We start from the raw sequence: 23,301 nt of genomic DNA, 5'->3' as shown, positions 1-23,301 counted from the left end.
TGTGAATGTCGAACATTGGTGTTAGAAAGTACTGCTGGTGCCCACAGATCAGTTACACAATATCACTGTCAGTTGTTTTTTTATAATTATATTTGATTTGATTTCTTAACTAATTGAAGGAAAAGTGAGAGGGGGGAAAACTTTCTGCTTCGTGCAGTATGATAAAATAAAATTTTCCTGAAATATGATCTTGCCTTTTTTTTTTAAAACAGTTGCTATTTAGACTGACATTCCCACTGCTATACTGAAGGAGAGGTGCACTGTTGGAGGTGCCTTCTTTCAGTTGAAGTGCAGAACCTCTCCAGTGAACGTAAAAGATTTATGGCACTATCGAGGAACAGCAGAGGTTTCTCCCCAGTGTCTTGGCCAATATTTACCTGACGAGTAACATCGCTTGAAGTAAAATCAGATTACCTGGTCATTTATAGGATTACTGTTTGTGGGACCCCTGCTGTGAGCAAATCGTTTCCTATTTAAAACACTGACTGCACTTCCCAAAGCACCTTCAACCAATTAAATATGCCCCCCTGAAATCATGAAACGTGCTATGTAATGTAAGACTTTTTGCCTCCGGTGTGTTGAGACCTGTCCTACTGGGTCTCCTGGCCAATAGATTGTGTCGATAGCAAGTTGTCTGATGGGGGGGGGGGGGGGGGGGAGGCAGCGTGGGGCAGGCTCCATCTATTTGGTTGTGGGGGGGGGGGGGTAACCACAATCTCCTCTCAGCCCCAGAGTTCATGCCGCATTATCAAACCCCAGGAGAATTTACAGCCAGCTGCACAAGCTGCATGCCCGAGAGTTTTGGTCCCATTAAGGCTGCCAAACAGTACAAAAAGGGGAAGCTTGGCAGACATTTTTAAATCTGTTGGCTTAAATACATTTGTTGAATTCGAAATGGTTTCAGCTATTTCTATTTGCTGTGGGGAATTTGCCTATGTGACAACGGTGACTACACTTCAAAGTAATTCATTGGCTGTAAAGTGCTTTGGGACATCCCAAAGGCTTATAAATACAAGCCCATTTGTTCTTTCAATAAACCCCTGATGCTGTGAAGGTTACTGATTTATATTCAATCTGGAGAGGCTGAAATTTGCTGTGATAATTTTAAACTCTGTAAGCTGTTACTAAGTTGCACTATATTTTAATGATATCGTTTTCCATTAAATGTCAGGAATTATTTTAGATGGGTTTTATGACTGTATCAAACATGTTCGAGTGGCAATTTTGTGTGTGAAAACCAGTGTGCTAAACAAGCACTTGGAATTTCAAACCTGAAGGATCAGACGTAGGGCTACCCAACATCATAACTCGTTTAAAAGACTTGTTTCGACAATTTGAAAAGATAAATCTATCTTGATGGCGAAGGCAGTTGGTATTAACACAAGAGAGATTTGGACCGGTATTAAATACATGCCGAGATCATTTGGATTTGCAGGGTTCAGCCAGCACCTGTTCATTCCTGTACCTCGGATGCCACGCTGTTTCCTGTCCTCAGCATGGGCTTCTGATCTCTGGTGTTGTCAGGGGAAACTGCAGAACAGAGATCAGGCATTTTCCAGCGCAGTGGGGGGGGGGGGGGGGGGGGGGGGCAGAGGTGTTCCAAATCATGAAGGTTTTTGATATAATAAATATCTGTTTAAATAACTGTTCTGCTGGCAGAAGGAAGGGTAACCGGAGGCGACAGATTTAAGGTTTCTGGCAAAAGTATCAGAGGCAACAGGCAAAAAATATTTTTTCACGACGGGTTACAATAATCTGGAATTAACTGACTGAAGCAGATTCAATAGTAACTTTCACAAAGAAAGTGGATAATTAGAGGAGGAATTTGCCAGAGCTGTGTGGATTGAAGATGGGATTAATTGGGGATACTTCTTTCAAAAGGACCAGCACAGGCCAGGTGTCAAATGGCCACCTCATGTGCTGTTTAATTCTATGATCTTCAGGTGGTTAAAAGGCGTTCCAGTCGGACAATGTTTTAATTGGTAAAGGTGTTTGATGGAACCTCCAAACTGTATATGTTTGTTCAGTCTCGAGAGCGCCATAGGTCTCCCAATTGTGAGAGAATTAGTGAATGGAACCAGCTGTTCGAGATTTTAAAACTTTAGTCGATCTGACTGCAATCCCCTGAGAGAACTTGCTCAAGTCCTGTGACTGCCTCCTGTTGAATCTTTGGGGAATGATTCTGAAATTATTTCAGCTAATTGGATGAGGTAATGTGGAAACATGCAGATTCACAAGTAGACAAAAGTGAAATAAATGTTTAAAATGAGTGTGTTGGGACAAATTCTTCAAAATTCCACAATAAATATTAACCCATTGAGCCTGAAAACTAACTTATGAATTCTGCATAAGCATTTACCATAAATGTGCTTGATATATTTGATTATTATATCAATGTGAATTGTTTTCTCTGAGGGTTGTCAGTCTTTGGAACTCTCATAGAGCGATCAGAAGTGGGGATGTTTGCGGATGAGTGCACAATGTTCAGCACCATTTGTCACTCCTCAGATAATGAAGCAGTCCATTTCCAAATGCAGCAAGACCTGGACAATATCCAGGCTTTGGCTGACAAGTGGAAAGTTACTTTCGCGCCACTCAAGTACCAGGCAATAACCGGCACGGTAGCATAGTAGTTAGCACTGTTGTTTCACAGCGCCAGGGTCCCAGTTTCGATTCCCGACTTGGGTCACTGTCTCTGCGGAGTCTGCACGTTCTCCCTGTGTCTGAGTGGGTTTCCTCCGGGTGCTCCGGTTTCCTCCCACACGTCCCGAAAGACATGCTGTTGGGTAATTTGGACATTCTGAATTCTTCCTCCGTGTACCCGAACAGGCGCTGGAATGTGGTGACTAGGAGATTTCACGGTAACTTCATTGCAGTATTATTTGTGACAATAAAGATTATTAACATTATCTCCTAGAGAGGATTTAACCAACGCCACTTGACATTTAATGGCATTACCATTGCTGAATCCCCCACAATCAACATCCTGGGGGTTACTATTGATCAGAAACTGAACTGGACTAGCCACATTAATACTGTGCCTACCAGGGCAGGTCAAAGACTAGGAATCCTAAGGCGAGTAACTCAGCACCTGACCTCCCAAAGCCTGTCTACCGTCTACAAGGCACAAGTCAGGAGTGTAATGGAATACTCCCCACTTGCCTGGATGAGTGCAGCTCCAACAACAATTAACAAGTTCAACACCATCCAGGACAAAGCAGCCCACTTGATTGCTCCCCCTTCCACAAACATTCAAACCCTCCACCAGCGATGCACAGTGGCAGCCGTGTGTACCACCTACAAGATGCACTGCAGTAATTCACCAAGGTTCCTTAGGCAACACCTTCCAAACCCACGATCACTGCGATCTAGAAGGACAAGAGCAGCAGATACCTGGGAACCCCACCACCTAGAGGTCCTGTCCAAGATACTCACCACCCTGACTTTGAAATATACCGCCGTCCCTTCACTCTCACGAGGGCAACCATCCTGGAACACTCTCCCTTACAGCACAGTGGGTGTACCTACACCTCGAGGGCTGCTGCGGTTCAAGAAGGCAACTCACCACCACCTTCTGAACGGCAACTGGGGATGGGCAATAAATACTGGCCTAACCAGCGACGTCAACATCCCGTAAATGAATTTGGAAAAAAACCTAATTGAAACACACACAATTCTTTGAGGATTTGCCAGAATGGATGCCCTCCTGATGGAAGAGTTTGGGACTAGCAATCATGACCTCTGCTTAAGGGGTCAACTATTTAGGACTGAGCTGTGAAGAAATTTCTGTGGGTTGTATTTTTCTGTAATTTTCCACCCCAGAGGGCTGTGGATGCTCATTCGATTATGTATTCAAGGTGTGATTGATAGATCTAAGGGTATCTAGGGATATGGAGATAGAGCAGGGTGATGTTTTGAGGTTGAAGATGAGCCAAAATCTAATTGAATGGTGGAACAGGTTCGAGGGGCTGAGTGGCCTCCTCTGTTCTTCACCTAATTATCTTGAGAAATAAGTAAGGACATTCATTGCTGGAAAACATTCCGGACTACTCTTTGCTCCTTTCATTGGCTAGTTGGAGATCTACATTATTTGCTCAGCCTCTTCTGTTAGGTGAGTAAAGTAGAATTTTATTGGAATAATTAATTGGTTCTGCATACCTGCGCAAGTCTGAGGCTTGCTTTTTGCTGCTCCACTGGAACTTAATTCACTCTGAAGAAAGGAGCTGGAAGTAATGGTAGGAATCAACCTTGTTCTGCCTTTAGATAGGGAAGGACTTTGTAATCAAAATCCTTTGCTGTGGGATAGGGCAAATAAAAGCTATATTTACAAATTCATGTGTTTTTCAGGGAAAAAATTTTTTTTTTTCTGCCTGCACCTGAGACTGCTCTGTGATGCCACTGAGGACAAGGGAGAAATCCCTGAGCAGAATCACTGGGAACAATTGATGCTGTGTGATTTCAGACTGGCCTGGGAGGACCTGAATTCAGGAACACAATAGCTGGGACACTCGAGATTTTGCTGGCCCTCGTTATTCTCATTAGAGCTCCCAATGTTAGCAGTAGGATTGCCCATTCTGCTTGGCGTATTCCTGGAGGATTCATCACATGACCTGCCAGCCTCACTAGAACATAATAAATCGGAGCAGCAGTATGCATTCAGCCCCTTGAGCCTGCTCTGGGGATCAATACGGTCATGGCTGATCTGACCTTGTTCTCAACTCTACATGTCTGTCTGCTCCCTGTAACCCTTGGCACCCCTTCAGTTCAGGCATCAGTCTATCTGAGGCTTGATCAATCTCCACACCACTCTGGACTAGCGAATTCCAAAGATTAACCATCTGCTGAGAGAGGAAATTCCCTCTCATCTCGGTTTTAAATAGACAACCCTTATTCTGGGACTGTGCCTCTGAGTTCTAACTTTCCCCCACAAGGAAAAACATCCTCTCAGTATTTACCCTGTCAAGTCCCCTCAGTGTCTAATATGCCTTGTATCTTACATTTGCCATATCCAATCCACATTCCCACTATTGATTTCATAGAATCATAGAATTTACAGTGCAGAAGGAGGCTATTCGGCCCATCGAGTCTGCACCGGCTCTTGGAAAGAGCACCCTACCTACGCCCACACTGCCACCCTATCCCTGTAACCCCACCCAACCCAACCCAACCTTTTTGGACACTAAGGGCAATTTATCATGGCCAATCCACCTAACCTGCACATCTTTGGACTGTGGGAGGAAACCGGAGCTCCCGGAGGAAACTCACGCAGACACAGGGAGAATGTGCAAACTCCTCACAGACAGTGACCCAAGCCAGGAAGCTGTGAAGCAACTGTGCTAACCACTATGCTACCGTGCCCCCCGTTTCCCAACCTTCTATCCTCATCATGCACCCGACCTCCCCATGCTAATTTGAACTATTAGTTACCCATTTGGATGATTCTTGGTGTCAGTCAAACGGCCTTTTTCCCTCCTCCAATACTTTTAATATTACACGTTAGTGTTCAAAGAAAATGTGAAATGCACATTTTTTTTTATTTTTTACCAGCTCTATGGTTGTTCTGGGTTGCTCACAACAGTTTCCCAAAATTAATCTTCAATTCCTGGGGACTCCATCTTAACCCTGGAGGGCTGGCAAACTCAGCCTCCGGTTCCTCTGTTGGTGATATCTTTGAAGGGGCCTATTTGGAAGGAGGATTAATCCTGATCTGACCGGTTTCCAATGCCTGTCTGTCCTCTTGGCTGTGATCTTAAACCAGGGCATATGGACCTTTGTTTAAAATGCTGTACTGTTGCTAAAGATGAATGATCCAAAATATAGATTAAAAGGCTTGTAATTGGGGCGGCGCAGTGGCTAGCACTGTGACTACGGTGCTCAGGACCCGGGTTCGAATCCCGGCCCTGGGTCACTGTCCATGCGGAGTTTGCACATTCTCCCCGTGTCTGTGTGGGTTTCACCCCCACAACCCAAAAGGTGCGCAGGTTAGGTGGATTGGCCATGCTAAATTACCCCTTATTGGAAAAAAAAGTAATTGGGTACTCTAAATTTATGAAAAAAATAATAAAAGTAAATAAATAAAATGCTTGTAATTAAAGGTTTTATGCTCTGCGTGTGCGCTCATGTCCGTCCAAAGTCAGTCTCAATATCTTCTTCCTCAAAAGCATCAACGCAAGTTCCTAGTCCATCTCTTAGTATCATTTGGGGCCTCACGGTAGCATGGTGGTTAGCATCAATGCTTCACAGCTCCAGGGTCCCAGGTTCGATTCCTGGCTGGGTCACTGTCTGTGTGTAGTCTGCACGTCCTCCCCGTGTGTGCGTGGGTTTCCTCCGGGTGCTCCGGTTTCCTCCCACAGTCCAAAGATGTGCGGGTTAGGTGGATTGGCCATGTTAAATTGCCAGTAGTGTAAGGTTAATGGGGGGATTGTTGGGTTACGGGTATATGGGTTACGTGGGTTTAAGTAGGGTGATCATTGCTCGGCACAACATCGAGGGCCGAAGGGCCTGTTCTGTGCTGTACTGTTCTATGTTCTATGTTCTATCATAGAGCACAGAGGGAGACCATTTAGCTCATCTGGCCTCTGCGTAAACTGGACCCATTCCCCTGCTCTTACGCCAGAGCCCTGCAATATGTTATTTTCTATTATTTATCAAATTCCTTTTTGACAGCTATGATTGAATTTGCTTCATCCACCTTACAGGACCAAACTAACTTGGTGTGTTTTAAAAAAAACATTTTTCCAAACTTTCCCAGGTTCTTTTGTCAGTTACCTTTAAATCTGTGTCCTCTGGGCACTGGCCATCCTGCCATTAAATGTTGTAATGCAGCTCTTGTACTCTGCACAGATGCATGATGGATGATGATAATGAGGTGCGAGATCGAGCCACCTTCTACCAAAGTGTGCTGGAGCAAAAGCAGAAGGCTCTGAACTCGGCCTACATCCTCAATGGTAAGGTGCCTCAAATGTGTAAACTCTGGTACTGATTGTCTTCCCAATCTTAACACACTAATAGATCATAAACATCAGCTGCAAACCCCACCCCATCTAAAGGTTCAGTGAATGAATAAGCCACTCTGTGTTGCCGTAGCAGAACCCAAGAGAGTGCTGGTTTCCATCCCTGATCTTCTCTAGTTTGAGTTATTTTCATGCATGAGGTAACAGATGTCAGCCGTAAGAGCTGGAATTGGCCTCCGAGTCTCTGCTGAGAGGAGGGAGTTGGAAAGATTAACCAGAGATCCCACTCCTAAGGACGAGGCAGTGACTTCTGCATGTTTGCATGTAGAGTGAGGAGATGTTTGGGCTATGCTTCTATGTCCTATCTTGTCAAATAACTCTGATGTACTAATCATATACTTAACCTAGTAAAATAACCTCCAGCTTCACAGGACCACATCAAACCAAAACCAAACTAACCAATGAAATATTAAGACAGATACTCAGAGGTGAGGGGTTGGGGAGGTTTAGAGGGGAATTTTAGAGCTTTTGTGAAGGCATTACTACCAAATGGGGGGTGGGGGTAAAGAGATTGAACTAGTTAAGCTGAACTATAACTAACATTCAGTTGGGTGAGGTGACAGGTGACACTTTGTGCTCCACCATCAGTGTCTTTAGTAGCAGTATGAAGAACATGGCCGAGAATGAAATGTATCTCAAATTTTAGATTACAGAATACTCAACGTGTGTTGCATAGAATTTACAGTGCAGAAGGAGGCCGTTTGGCCCATCGAGTCTGCACCGGCTCTTGGAAAGAGCAGCCTACCCAAGGTCAACACCTCCACCCCATCCCCAGAACCCAGTAACCCCACCCAACACTAAAGGCAATTTTGCACATTACGGGTAATTTATCATGGCCAATCCACCTAACCTGCACATCTTTGCACTGTGGGGGGAAACCGGAGCACCCGGAGGAAACCCACGCAGACATGGGGCGAACGTGTAGACTCCGCACAGATAGCGACCCAAGCCGGGAATCAAACCTGGGACCCTGGAGCTGTGAAGCAATTGTGCTAACCACTGTGCTACCGTGCATGCCAGGCACATTTAAAAAGGAATGTAATTTCTCATTGTCCAGGTCTGCAAGTATCCATTCCCGGCCTGGAGCGAGCACTACACCACTACACACTGGAGCCGACTGAAAAACCCTTTGACCTGAAATCAGTTCCGCTGTCAATGGCTCCCATCTCTGAACAGAAGCCTGGTAGGTGCATTTCCCCCGAAGCAGCATCTATTGACCCCAGGAGTATCGCGAGCTTCACGGAAGGCAGAGGCAGAAATCCCGGATTCAGTTGAAAGACAGTTTGTCTGAGCCAGGGTATTTCTCTCCTGCTCCCCGCAGATGAATGAGCAACGTAAAGTTGAATGATTCTCCTCCTCTTTTATTTTGAATGCCCTTTTGATAGCAGCTGGGTTTTTGAGGTTTTCCCAGAAATGGCAGTATTGTTGGTGTTGCATTTTATCGAAAAAAGCTTGTCATAAGGTTGCTTGAGTTATTCTCTGCCTTGGGTGAGGACAGATGTGGGTCAATTGGCTGTTGAAAAATGCCTGAATCTGGGTCTTTTTCTTTCTTCCTCGCCCCTTCGAAACCATGTTGAAGACAGACAACTTCTTGTAATCACCGAGGAGCTTGGTGAATTGCTCTGGAAATTAAGTCCTTGGGCACGTGCGAAAAGGGGGCACCTTTTCTAGAAAATCTTTCCTTTCCCCCAACAGTCCTTCTCTCTATCGCTCTGTTGAATTGTAACCGGTATTTTATTATTCCAGAAATGTCTCCAGCAGTTGCACTCAAAATGCCAGAGAAGGTGGCATCAAGCAGACAGGAGATTTTCCAAGGTAGGTGGGGATGGCTATGACTCTAGTAGTTATAAAATAACAGCAATTGATTCCAGTGCTGGTGCATTCACCTACAAATGTGACTCTCACTCCGTTTCAGAACAACTTGCTGCTATCCCAGAGCTCAAAGAGCTTGGCCCACTTTTCAAGTCATCACCCAACCCCGTCCCCCTCACAGAATCAGAGACAGAGTATTATATCCGCTGCACCAAACACACCTTCGCGGGTCACATTGTGTTCCAGGTAAGTGACTCCCACACCTCGCAGGTGTATCCTCTCTGCTTGTGTCCTAGGGCTGGGCAGAATGATTAATCGTTGTGTTTACAATTTCCTCCTGTGCTTCTAGGTGGGTGCTGTTTTTAGCCTCAGTGCTGACCATTTAACTTTCTGATTTGAGCTGAAAACAGCAGTGAAGGAATGAAAGGGCTTGCCTTTCATTTATACACAGTTTTTCATGACCTCCCAGCGAATGTTCCAGCCTATGGAGCACTTTTCACGTGTAGTCACTGTTGTAATATCTCAGGAGCCGTACACCCTGGAGTCCAGGGATGTCAGAGAAAGAAATGATGTGGAGATGCCGGCGTTGGACTGGGGTGAGCACAGTAAGAAGTCTTACAACACCAGGTTAAAGTCCAACAGGTTTGATTCAAACACGAGCTTTCGGAGCACGGCTCCTTCCTCAGGTGAAGGAAGGAGCCGCGCTCCGAAAGCTCGTGTTTGAATCAAACCTGTTGGACTTTAACCTGGTGTTGTAAGACTTCTTACAGAGAAAGAAAGGGTTGCATTTATATAGCGCTCTTCACATCCTCTGTGTCCCACAGTGCTTTGTAGCCATTGGGGTACTTCTGAAAAGTAACGCCGGAAAGGTAGCAGCCACTTTGCATACATCAAAGTCACACAGACAGCTGTGTGATCATGCCCAGGTAGTTTCTTGTGATGCTGATTGATGATAAATATTGACCAATTAACATGCACTGCACAGGCTCCAGGCAGTGACCTTTTCCAGGGCACTCCGACCAACACAGACGCACAAACCTGGGGGATTACATCGGCATTACCCATATCGTGAAGTTCAGATTTTGTTGTTAACCACTATGAATAAATGTGAAGTGACTGGGAGTGGGGATTAAAAGTTCCGGTCAGTACTTGGTAATAGTAGAGGGGAGGGTTTGCCTTTCGTTGGAGAGGGAGGAGAAAGGAATCTGAACTCTTCAACGTCCCCTAATTGGTTAAGCTGTGTGCGAAAGCCAATGCTGAGGGTCACCGATGCAGGGGCAGCGGACAGACTGCGAGTTCCGAAAAACGTACGATGGCATTCTGATTGAATCGTGTTTGTTCAATGGTTTTCTGTTTGTTCTGTACAGTTTGATTGTACCAATACTCTGAATGATCAAATCCTGGAAAACGTGACAGTGCAGATGGAGCCCACAGAAGTTTACGAAGTGGTGTGTTGCATCCCAGCAGCCAGCCTCTCATATAACCAGCCAGGCATCTGTTACACGCTGGTGGCATTACCGGAAGAGGATCCAACAGCAGGTGAGGAAGCCTTTGCAGCTACCTGGAGGATTGTGTGTAGCTGAGACTTGTAACTGCCGAGGGTAAAGTACAATCAGCCGACTGCGCCCAAAATGTGCTTGGCGTTGCACTGGTTAGCTTGCACTTCCAAGTTACTGCTAAAGTTAACTTGCCTAATCGTATGAAGCATAAAGGATTGAGCAGAATACTAATGGTTTTGTGTGCAACTCAGTTGCGTTTAAAATACCCTGATCTTTTTGCCCTAGTTCAGCCGCTTCTGCCTGGATTGTGTTGATATCATTGGCAGAAATGAGAGGAACCGTGGCCCCTCTGCATTTAATTTTCCGAGGTTGGCAGTGGGGGGGGAGACGGACATTCCTCAAACATTGAGTTCTGCCTGCTGACTGACCTAGGTACAAGTATCCTGTCAGGTCTCTTCTCACCACCTTCCTTCCCATTTTCCACTCCTCCATGGTCCTCTGCTGTACTCTCTGACTCGGGACTTGATATTTATGTGACTCGTTTCAAATTCACAAGAACATCAGGAGGACACTTTGTGGAGACGGCGGTGCAATTGGATGAGTAATCCGGGGACCAACATTGGGTTCAGATCCCACGCAGCTGCCATTGGAATCTATTAAGAAATCTGTTACCATGACAACTGTCACCAATGTAAACGCCCATCTGGTTCACTAATGTCCTTTAGGGAAGGGAATCTGCCGTCCTTGCCTGGTCTGGCCTACATGTGACTCCAGACCCACAGCAATGTAGTTGACTCTTAATTGCCCCTCTCTGAAATGTTCCAGGCAAGCCATTCAGCTCAAGGGCATTTAGGGATAGACAACAAATGCTGGTCTTGCCAGAGCGAGTCACATTCAGTGCAGGAATAAATTAGAAAAAATTATATTTGCAGCCTCTAAATAAGATTTAGTCTTATCGCTGAATTGGGAGAAATGTTCAGCTGTGAGAGACGTTGATTGTCAGCAGGAATAATGAGGGATACGACAGCGGAGTTCACACCTTTACTAGAGATACACATCACTGCTCTTCGTGACACTTTGTAACAGGGATCACTTATCCAGCAATCCCTGACTGATGTTCATTTCCCTGCCTTTAGCACGGGGAAGCTGAAGCCATTTATAGCCACTTCTCCAACTCTCAATAACAAATGCAGCTGAAGCTGTGGGTTCAAGCCTGGCGCCAGAGTACCCACTGCCACAGGATCGCAGGAGGAGGATTAGGTCATTCAATCCCTCCAGCTTTTCCACCATTAAATTAGATCTCCACTAATTCACCCACCCTGGACCATATTTGTCAGTCTGTGTTCAATTTACCCACATACAGTGGGTCAGGGAAAACACAACACCGCGTTCTGGACCCGCAGGGGAACTGTGGATAATCCTGCATCTGATATGTCTACGATTAACCATGAGGAAGTTACAACAGTCTAGTTGACATTTAAAGATTGAAACTGTTGAATATTTAGTGCCCACCTATCTCGTGCAGTGTTAGGATGCTGTGGCAAGCACCCAAGTTAACATTTGCCACTTTGTCTCCCTCAATGTATGAATGTGACATGCCTCCTCTGAGCCCTGTTTAAACTTACTGATCATAACTTTCTTTCCGTTAGTGTCCTGTACGTTTAGCTGTACTTTAAAGTTCACTGTGAAAGATTGTGACCCTAACACAGGAGAAGCTGACGAGGAGGGATATGAAGATGAGTATGTGGTAAGTGGAACTGCGTTAATCCTTTACACCCAGTTGAGTCCAGCCTTACTGATGCAGGAGAAGAAAAGCATTTCTACTCATTTAGAATCTTTGATTCCTTAAGTCTATTGCAGCCAATTTTTGCACAGCACAATCCCACAGTCAGCTGACCAGATCTACTTTAGTAATGTTGATTGGGGGGGCGAATCCCCCTACTTTTCTTAAATAGTTATCAATCATAGAAGCAGTGCAGAGGGAGGCCATTCGGCCCATCGAGTCAGCACTAACCCTCTGAAAGAACACCAAGGAAAGGCTCCTACCAAGGAGCCCACTTCCTATCCCCGCAACGCCAGCTAACATGCACATCCCTGAACACCAAGGGGAAATTTTTATCATGGCCAATCCACCTAACCTGCATGTCTTTGGACTGCAGGAGGAAACCAGAGCACCCGGAGGAAACCCACGCAGACACGGGCTGCGGGATTTTATTACGTTCACCTGAGGAGGCAGATGGGATCTTGATTCAACTGAAAAATGGCCTTTCCAACAGTGTTGCAAATATTAGTCATGCGGTTGATAGCGAGGAAGAAACCCATGTAGGTAGCAGGATATCAGTGGACTGCTCGGGTGGATAGTGAAGAGGCAAATGGATTACAGCCTGGAGAAATGTGTGGTAATGCAATTGGGAAAGGCCAGGAAGGTGAGGGAAGCCACAAAAAATGGGAGTATACTGAGAATTGTACAGGAATAGAGGTACCATGGAGTGTGTGCCCAGGATTCCCTGCAAGTAAAATGACGGAAAGATAATGTGGCTATGAAGGCATACTGAATACTTCCCTTCAGAAGCAAATTTCAGAAGAGTAGGGGGGCTATGCTAGAACTATAAAACCATAGTTGCATGTTGGAAAATCTTTAAGTGCAGTTTTATTCTGTCTGATTCAGACTCGCGTGTGTTGTCCAGCTACAAGTTTATTACTCAACCACCTATTATGGTCAAACAGTAGAATTAAACAAACTGGCTTCTTGTAGACCCGGGGATATCTAACTTGGCCTTTGTAGATGTCTAATCTGGCGAGTTCTGACCTGAATGGGGCTGTTCCCTGGTTTGTGTACACTTCCTCTATGAATTATATCACCTGATGCCCAGAATGTATATTGAAGTGAGTTCCTTCTCGTCCAATCTCCAGAACTGACGTAATGGCCGTCTTAATGGTTTAACTCTTAATCAGTTAATATCACAAAGGGCACAGGGTGATGCAGATGCACTCAAATAGCGAAGTATATGATGCTGCTTGGGCGGCTTCTACTGTTCTGGCCAATACTCACACCTGACATGGGATGTAGCCAACATGTCTGCTATAGCTTCCCCTCCCACTGGTCAGAAACTGATGTCAACACAGATTAAAACTCTTGATAAGCGCATTGAGTTTTGGTTAACTGTAGGAATGAGGCAAATTCTAAAACAGTGGACAGTTCAGGTCGCTGCACTCCAGGAAACATATGATCACCTTGGAGAGAACACAGAGATTTACGAGGATGTTGCCAAGAATGGAGAACTTTAGCTGAGAAAAGATTGGATAGGCTGGGGTTGTTTTCTTTGAACAGAGGAGGGCAAGCAGAGATTTAATTGAATAAAATTAAGGTGCCAAGATTGAGTGAATAGGAAGGCCCAGTTTTCCTTAATAGAGAAGTCAACCGGGGCATGGATTTCAAGCAATTGGAAAGAGGGTACTGGAGAAATATTTTGACTCGGGTGTGAGAGAAGGTCTGGAACTCACTGTCTGAAAAGGCGTTTGAGGGAGAAATGCTCACAACGTGTTTTAAAAAATAGTTGGATATTGTGAGGAATGCAGGATTTTAGATAGATTGGATTCTAAACATTTGGCAATTGAAGGGTTAAATTGAATGAGAGTGTTTTTTACTGCAGTGGTCATGCTTTTAAAAGAATCTTGTTTTGCAAGATCAGAAAGCATTTAGGAGCCAGCGGTAAGATTGATCACTGTAAAATCAGCCTGGGCTAATGTACTGTTCCTTGACTAAGGGGAGTCCCTGGAGCGTTCATCTGTTTTCAGCATGGGGAGTTCATGGGTGCAATTCTCCCAAAAAGGGAACAAAGTCCCATAGCGAGTGCGTTTAGCTGCGTGTTTCCCGGTATTCGCAGTGTCAATAAACACATCGCTATTCAACATGACACGCGTTGTATAAGGAGCCTGAATGGGGGACACGCGGCCGAGACCGCACATAGCCCTGTTTTGTACAGTGGGGAAACTCTGCTCGCTGGAACTCATCAGTGTAGCGCGAGATCGCAACACCATTTTTAAATCCTAGGACAGGTCTCCCAGCTTTTAATGCTGCGGCAAGCTACTTTTCTGGCACAGCATGGCCATTGGATCGCCCCCCCCCCCATGTGTTTTGAACGTCAGGAGGTGATGTCATTGCTGGGTGGAGCTAAGGTATTCACACATTTTGAGAAAGAATTTTGAGCTGAGTCCTGATCTTACTAACCCTTTAGACCGCAAAAAAGGTATTTTGTTCACAGTAGGATTGTTTAAAAAAAAAAGAATGGTATTTGAAGCAGAGCAGATTTGTCTGAAGACGAGCGGAAAGCTGAAACAAACCCACTCGAAGCAGTTTTTTGAAGACATCTGGCCAGATTCTGCAGGGGTTCCAACAGGAGCCAAATCTGTTCTGGAAAACAAGTATTACTCTGTACCATTGGAGTGTAGGGTGGATTGAGAGCTGTATGTTTTTCATTTCTTTGATTAATTGGGACCAGAGATAGCAATTAAGGGTTTTGTATTTACTGTATTTAGTAATATTGTTTATGGGGTAATTGTAAGCTTTTTTTGGGTGTGATTAAAGAGTTTAATATTGCGTTAATGAAGTTTTATTTCAAAAATACCAAATCCATATTTCTTCATGCAGTCACTCCTGGAGCGAATCATCCTTTCCGCGGTCTTACAAATAAACTAAAATATTGGGGTTTCGGCCCAGTATCCCAGCCACCGTTCGGTTCTGATCTGGGATTGTAATAAAATGCCATGCCGTTACAGGGCTATCCTAGTGTAAGCACAGTTGGGAGGATGCACTGTAAATTGAAAACTACCAGTGCTCAAAATATTGTGCACAATCTGAGGCGTGTCCCTCGTGCGCCGACATTAACTTTGATGTGGAGATACCTGCGTTGGACAGGTGTGGGCACAATTAGAAGTCTTACAACACCAGGTTAAAGTCCAACGGGTTTGTTTCAATTCACTAGCTTTTGGAGCGCAGCTCCTTCCTCAGGTGAACCAGAGGAAGCGGAGGAAGGAGCAGTGCTCCGAAAGCTAGTGAATCGAAACAAACCTGTTGGACTTTAACCTGGTGTTGTCAGACTTCTGAACATTAACTTTGTTGAAGACGTTTCAATAAATGTAATTGAGTGTCATTAGCAGCAACTTGATGGCCCACATTTCCTATATGCCTGTACTTGTCGGCCCTGCCACCATATTGAATGTGACTGAGTAACCGTTTATCAGAGTAGCAGGTGCCATGGCAAGGTTCCAATGCTACCACTGCTCACGGCCAGCTTTATTTTGTTTTCTCTCCCAGCTGGAAGATGTGGAGGTCACTGTGGCAGATCACATCCAGAAAGTCCTGAAGCCGAACTTCAGCGCTGCCTGGGAGGAGGTGGGAAGCGACTTTGAGAAGGAAGAGACCTTCGCCTTGTCAAGCATGAAAACACTTGATGGTTAGTAGGGAACCAGTGGTTAATGTGCGTTGTCAGGAATAAAAGAATGACTAAGGTAAGAGAAGGGCCAGTCAAGGACAGTACTGGGAAGTTGTGCGTAGAGTCCGAGGAGATAGGAGAGGTGCTAAATGAGTATTTTTCGTCAATATCCACACAGGAAAAAGACAAAGTTGTTGAGGAGAATACTGAGATACAGGCTACTGGACTAGAAGGGCTTGAGGTTCATAAGGAGGAGGTGTTAGCGATTCTGGAAAGTGTGAAAATAGATAAGTCCCCTGGGCCGGATGGGATTTAGAGTACTGGGCTAATGGTAAGATTCTTGGTAGTGTGGACGAGCAGAGAGATCTCGGTGTCCATGTCCATAGATCCCTGAAAGTTGCCACCCAGGTTCAGAGGGTTGTTAAGAAGGCGTATGGTGTGTTAGCTTTTATTGGTAGAGGAATTGAGTTTCGGAGCCATGAGGTCATGTTGCAGTTGTACAAAACTCTGGTGCGGCCGCATTTGGAGTATTGTGTGCAGTTCTGGTCGCCACATTATAGGAAGGATGTGGAAGCATTGGAAAGGGTACAGAGGAGATTTACAAGAATGTTGCCTGATATGGAGGGAAGATCATATCAGGAAAGGCTGAAGGACTTGAGGCTGTTTTCATTAGAGAGAAGAAGGTTAAGAGGGGACTTCATTGAGGCATACAAGACGATCAGAGGATTAGATAGGGTGGACATCGAGAGCCTTTTCCCTCGGATGGTGATGTCCAGTACGAGGGGACATAGCTTTAAATTGAGGGGAGATAGATATAGGACAGATGTCAGAGGTAGGTTCTTTACTCAGAGAGTAGTAAGGGCGTGGAATGCCCTGCTTGCAACAGTAGTGGACTCGCCAACACTAAACGCATTCAAATGGTCATTGGATAGGCATATGGACGATAAGGGAATAGTGTAGAGGGACTTTAGAAGGGTTTCACAGGACGGTGCAACATGGTGGGCCGAAGGGCCTGTACTGCGCTGTAATGTTCTATGTTCTAAAGATGAAGTCGACATAGTCCCAGATGACTATAGGTTGCTTTCCTCTTTGAGGGTGTGAGCTAACTGCTGAAGATTTAACCTGAAGATCACCACACCTTGGGCGAGGGACAAGGTTGAGAAGGCGGGCAGCACAGTGGCGCAGTGGTTAGCACTGGGACTGCGGCGCTGAGGACCCGGGTTCGAATCCCAGCTCTGGGTCACTGTCCGTGTGGAGTTTGCACATTCTCCCCATGACCGCGTGAGTCTCACCCCCACAACCCAAAGATGTGCAGGGTAGGTGGATTGGCCACGCTAAATTCCCCTTTAATTGGAAAAAAAAATAATTGGGTGCTCTAGATTTATTTAAAAAATGAATAACCTCAGCCGGTACAGGAATTGAACTCGTGCTGCTGGCCTCGCTCTGCATCACGAACCAGCTGTCCAGCCAAGTGAGCTAAACAAGGACCAGATTGAATATCTGGTTGCTTCCTTGTGATGTTTAATATCCAGCAGTAAATGATGTGCCAGTGTGCGGGCTGTGAGCTGGCGATTGGGGTTCGGTTATTTGGAGTAGACTGCAGACAGCTGTGGCAGATTGGTTTAGGCCGGGAATTGTTGATGCCGCATATGGTTCGTCTTCTAAGCCTTGCACTCCATGTATTTACAGAGGCTGTGAATAACATTGTTAACTTCCTGGGCATGCAGCCATGTGAGCGGTCCGACAAAGTGCCAGAGAATAAGAATTCGCACACACTTTATCTAGCAGGTAAGCTGCTTCCCTAACCCCCCTCCAGGCTCCAACAAGCTATGGCCAAATGTGGCGAGGATACCACCTCATGAATTGAAATGAAAATCGCTTATTGTCACGAGTAGGCTTCAATTAAGTTACTGTGAAAAGCCCCTAGTCGCCATATTCTGGTGCCGGTTCGGGGAGGCTGGTACGGGAATTGAACCGTGCTGCTGGCCTGCCTCGGTCTGCTTTAAAAGCCAGCGATTTAGCCCAGTGTGCTAAACCAGCATGCCAGCTTGTTGAAGCCTCCTGTTGCCGCAACTGCAACACTATTCCAGATATCCGCTTGTGGCTGGAAGGGAAAACACGATCTTTGTAAATTCTCTGCTTGTTTTCCTCAGGCTCAGTCTGTTATGTAGTTGTGCCAATGCCTACCAACAGCTTGCATTGATATAGCACCTTTCACATAGGAAAACACTGTCAGACTTTGACACATGTTGCTCTGGCCACTGTGGATTTTAAAAACAAAATGCTGGGGATGTGTCTGCTTAGGCTGACGTTTATTGCCCTTCCTTAAATAACGTATTAGACCACTTCAGTGGGGAGTTAAGAGACAACCACTCGTGTACGATTGGAGTCCGGCCTTGGCCAGGCTAGATATGGATGGTAGGTTTCCTTCCCTGAAGGACATTGGTGAACCATTTATATTTTCAAGACCATCTGACAGCTTTTCCTGGTCCCTTTTTACTGATAGCAGATTTACAAAACAAATCTTTTTCGAGCAGCTGAACTCCCAACTTTAAATCTGCTGCTTTGTCATTTAAACTCACTGAAATATAACCACTACATGACCATATCCGTTGTTTGATCTTGAGGTTATTCCTTCCCTAGCCGCGGAAAAAATGTTTTGCCGCTTGAGTGTGGCTACACTGCCCCAGCACATGGACACCCGAAACGGGCAGTTTCCAGAATGACTGTGAAAAGGAGGGGAAGGCAGACCGACCCGACACACTGTTCAGCTCCTGCTGTAACAGAAAGGACCCTGAATCCCCACGCCAGTGCTGTTGGCATCAGGGCGCTAATCTCTCCTTTGCTGTGCCCACATCAGAGTCCCGCAAGGTGACGCCGTCACAAATCTGCAAGAACGCCTAACGGGCTGGCTTTGATTTGATTTATTATTGTCACATGTATTAGTATACAATGAAAAGTATTGTTTCTTGCATACTGTACAAACAATGCATACCGTACTTCGGGAAGGAAGGAGAGACTGCAGAATATAATGTAAAAGAGTTAGAATGAAGTTTTAGAAGCATAGAACAAGAGTAAAAGATAGAATTTAGAGGGGATGCTGGGCACAGCTTGCAAGAAGTCGCTTCACTCCGGCACCATCTTGGATTGGTCTGACAATTGGATTGGCAACTGCCTACTTCTGAGCTCTGTTCAATTTCTGCTGTGCAGGAATTCATATTTTGCTTCACAGTTTTCCTGCAGGCTGCCGTTAATCCTTGCAGGCCTTCCTCGAAGCCCATCTTGTGGAGGATGGCATGTGGGCTCAAAGCTATGTCTGTAATAATTAGTGGGTGGCATGGTAGCACAGTGGTTAGCATTGTTGCTTCAAAGCACCAGGGTCCCAGGTTCGATTCACGGCTTGGGTCTGTGTGCAGTCTGCACATTCTCCCTGTGTCTGCATGGGTTTCCTCCAGGTGCTCCGGTTTATAAGACCATAAGACAGAAGCAGAGTTAGGCCACTCGGCCCATCGAGTCTGCTCCGCCATTCAATCATGGCTGACATTTTCTCATCCCCATTCTCCAGCCTTCTCCCCATAACCGCTGATTAATCAAGAACCTATCTATCTCTGTCTTAAAGACACTCAGTGAATTGGCCTCCCAGCCTTCTGCGGCAAAGAGTTCCACAGATTCACCACCCTCTGGCTGAACAAATTCCTCTTCATCTCTGTTTTAAAGGATTGTCCCTTCAGTCTGAGATTGTAATCTCTGGTTCTAGTTTTTCCTACAAGTGGAAACATCCTCTCCACGTCCACTCTATCCAGGCCTCGCAGTATCCTGTAAGTTTCAATACGATTCCCCTCATCCTTCTAAACTCCAACGAGTACAGACCCAGAGTCCCCAACCGTTCCTTATACGACAAGCTCTTCATTCCAGGGATCATTCTTGTGAACCTCATCTGGACCCTTTCCAAGGGCAGCACATCCTTTCTTAGATACGGGGCCCAAAACTGCTTACCGTACTCCAAAAGGGGTCTGACCAGAGCCGTATACAGCCTCAGAAGTACATTCCTGGTCTTGTATTCCAGCCCTCTTGACATGAATGCTGACATTGCATTTGCCTTCCTAACTGCCGACTGAACTGCACGTTAACCGTAAGAGAATCATGAACAAGGACTCCCAAGTCCATTCGTGCATCTAATTTACGAAGCACTTCCCCATTTAGAAAATAGTCTATGCCTAAATTCCTCCTTCCAAAGTGCATAGCCTCACACTTTCCACATTGTATTTCATCTGCCATTTCATTGCCCATTGTCCTAGCCTGTCCAAATCCTTCTACAGCCCCCTTGCTTCCTCAATACTACCAGTTCCTCTACAGATCTTTGTATCATCTGCAAACTTGGCAACAGTGCCTTCAGTTCCTTCTTCTAGATCATTAATGTATATTGTGAAAAGTTGTGGTCCCAGCACAGACCCCTGAGGCACACCACTAGTCACCGACTGCCATCCCAAAAAAGACCCACTCTCTGCATTCTGCCAGTCAGCCAATCCTCTATTCATGCCAGGATCTTACCCTTAACTCCATGGGCTCTTAACTTATTTAACAGTCTCCTATGCAGCACCTTGTCAAAAGCCTTCTGGATATCTAAATAAATCATGTCCACATCTAACTTCCTTGTTACCACCCCAAAAAAATTCTAACAGATTTGTCAGACATGACCTCCCTTTGACAAAGCTGTGCTGACTCAGTCCTATTTTACCATGCACTTCCAAGTACTCCGCGATCTCATCTTTAATAACAGACTCTAAAATCTTATCAATGATCAAAGTCAGGCTAACCGGCCTAAAATTTCCCGTCTTCTGTCTCCCTCCCTAAAACAGCGGTGTTAGCTACTTTCCAGTCCTCAGGGATCCTCCCTGCCTCCCGTGATTCCTGAAAGATCACCACCAATGCCTCCACAATCTCCTCAGCTATCTCTTTTAGAACCCTGGGGTGTAGTCCATCCGGTCTAGGTGTCTTATCCACCTTCAGACCTTTCTGGTTTCCTCCCACAAGTCCCGAAAGACGTGCTGTTAGGTGAATTGGACATTCTGAATTCTCCCTCCGTGTACCTGAACAGGCGCCGGAGTGTGGCGACTAGGGGTTTTTCTCAGTAACTTCATTGCAGTGTTAATGTAAGCCTACTTGTGACAATAATAAAGATGATATATTGTGTAACTTGGCATAATGGCAGCTCACTGATGCCAGTCCCCTCTTACCTATGAGGAAGACTTCGTAGGTTTGACTGATTGGGGAAGGTCAGATTCTTGCCCTCCTTACTGATAGACCCATCTATGTAACTGATATTCTTCTCAGTCTTTTGACAGCGTTAACGTCGTGTATTAAATTACCAACTGCATATTCCGGCCGTTGGAATCATCTACTCCCCAATCTAAGTGGTGAGATGGGGAAGGCAGTAGTAGTGGGTGTCAGATTCCCCTTAAGGCCATTTGTTTCAGCTGCCTCCCATGTGGCTGGACTTGCTGATCTCAGCAATGTGCTGAAATGGGTTTTGAACTCTCCCCATTGAGTTGCTAGTACGCTAGGCATGAGACTCCCCTACTGGGCTGTCTACTGCACCAAACACGTATTTCAGAGACATCAGTAAGGTTCAGCAGCAGAATTACTGCTAGATACCTTGGATATTGAAGTAGTCTTAATGGCTTCCAGCTACGGAGGTGATGTCGAGAATATCTTTTTTATGCAGCGAGTGGTTGGGATGTGAAAGACATTGCCTGAGAGTCTGGTGTGAGCAAGTTCAATTGTAGCTTTCAAAAGGGAGATTGGATAATTATTTGAAGAGAAGACAAATTGCAAGGCTAATGTGAAAAATCAGGACAGTAAGACTAGCTGACGGAGATCCAGCACAGACATCATGAACTGAATGCTGTTCTCTGGGCTTGAACCATCCTGTAATTGTGTTAGTGAAGTTAAAATATTGATCAGCTGTGATCTCATTTATTGGTGGAAGTGGCTTAGGGGGCTGAATGGCCTCGTGATCCTATAATTTGGAAGATAAGCCAGCCACGGTGGCACAGTTGTAAGCGCTGCTGCCCCACGGCGCCAGGGACTAAGTTCAATACACCCCTTCGGTGTCTGTGTGGGGTTTGCACGTTCTCCGTGTCCGCGTGGGTTTCCTCCGGGTGCTCCCGTTTCCGCCCACAGTTCAAAGATGTGCAGGTGAGGTGGGTAAATAATAATAATAATCACTTATTGTCACAAGTAGGTTTCAATGAAGTTACTGTGAAAAGCCCCTAGTCGCCACATTCCAGTGCCTGTTCGGGGAGGCCGGTACGGGAATTGAACCGCGCTGCTGCCTTGTTCTGCATTACAAGTCAGCTATTTAGCCCACTGTGCTAAATCAACCCCAAAATTGCCCTTTAGTGTCGGGTTGCAGGTATGGGGGGTGGTGGGGAGCCGAGATAGGGTGGTCTTTCGAAGGATCTGTCGACTCGATGGGCCGAATGGTCTTTTTCTGCAGTGGGATTCTAGAATTCTACCATGAAAGGAACCTCTCATCATTTTATTTGATGCAGTTTCCAAAGTTGTTTTCTGTTTAGTGGCCGTTTTGTGTTGTAGCAACTACAGCAAACCAAAAGTTTAGTTTTTCTAAAGCCAAAGAGGCAAAAGTTTGTAACTTTTAAATAAGCCAAAACAATCCTGTACCTCAGACCTGGAAAGGCTGTTTTCCCCCCCGTGAGGGAGTTGAAAATAATCCAATAGGGAATTCGTAGAGGTGAGGAGCACAGAGGCGTTTTAAGGAGAAGCTAGATAAACACATGGGGGAAAGAAAGGAATGTCGATCGGCTGAGATTGGTCTGGCGCATAAATCACAATATAGACCTGTTGGGTCGAGCGATCTGTTTCTGTGCTGCGCTTGGTGTGTCATTTTACTCCCTCCTGCTGCTCCCCTCCGCAACGTTTACCCTGATCAAATAACCTTGCATGATCCGTGTACCGTGACGTTTCTTTTCCCCCCGTTTCAGGCGTTTTCCGAGGAGGTCACGACCTCCTCGTGCGGGCAAGGCTCGCCCTGATGGACGGCGTGACGATGCAAGTGACTGCGCGGAGTAAAAATGAAGTTCCCGTCGATGTCGTCATGGCCTCCGTTGGTTAGTTTCTTCCGTGAAGAAAAAAAGATCTCCTCACCCGGGACGGGTACGAGATTTCCCCAAAAATAAAAAGCGCCACAACTCGTTAATTTTATTGCTGATTATGGGAGAAAATTTTCAATAATCTTACGTCAGTGATGCAAAGTAGATGGTGTTGTATCTTTTGCATCTAGAAACAGATTTGTGAAATGATCACTTGTAATAATAACTCTTATAATTTTAGGAAATGAGTGTCTGCAAATTGGAGGGAATTTTAAATGCCCTTCATGTCTGTAATGAGGACTTTATTACATGAAAGAAAAATGGCATATATATTATATATATAAACACACAAACTGTCGTATGGAGGACAGAGGCTTTAAGATTTTTCCCATCTGCAACCTGTTGAATAAAAAGGCTTTTGTTATTCCAA

At 45.5% G+C, this 23,301-nt stretch overlaps 1 protein-coding gene across 1 annotated transcript in view; it reads left to right on the top strand.

Moving 5' to 3' along the window:
* Nucleotides 1–23,301, top strand: part of LOC119973751 (coatomer subunit gamma-1) — a 79,118-nt gene extending 55,817 nt beyond the window's left edge. The window contains exons 16-24 of the mRNA XM_038812173.1: nucleotides 6,844–6,947; nucleotides 8,071–8,196; nucleotides 8,760–8,828; nucleotides 8,929–9,071; nucleotides 10,193–10,364; nucleotides 11,974–12,071; nucleotides 15,642–15,780; nucleotides 17,449–17,547; nucleotides 22,764–23,301. Of these exons, the coding sequence (XP_038668101.1) occupies nucleotides 6,844–6,947; nucleotides 8,071–8,196; nucleotides 8,760–8,828; nucleotides 8,929–9,071; nucleotides 10,193–10,364; nucleotides 11,974–12,071; nucleotides 15,642–15,780; nucleotides 17,449–17,547; nucleotides 22,764–22,894 (1,081 nt within the window). The 3' untranslated portion in view covers nucleotides 22,895–23,301. The remainder of the gene's footprint in view (nucleotides 1–6,843; nucleotides 6,948–8,070; nucleotides 8,197–8,759; nucleotides 8,829–8,928; nucleotides 9,072–10,192; nucleotides 10,365–11,973; nucleotides 12,072–15,641; nucleotides 15,781–17,448; nucleotides 17,548–22,763) is intronic.

Source organism: Scyliorhinus canicula, chromosome 11, assembly GCF_902713615.1.
Source record: "Scyliorhinus canicula chromosome 11, sScyCan1.1, whole genome shotgun sequence".
Classification (NCBI taxonomy): Eukaryota; Metazoa; Chordata; class Chondrichthyes; order Carcharhiniformes; family Scyliorhinidae; genus Scyliorhinus; species Scyliorhinus canicula.
This window is presented reverse-complemented; position numbering and strand designations above follow the sequence as displayed.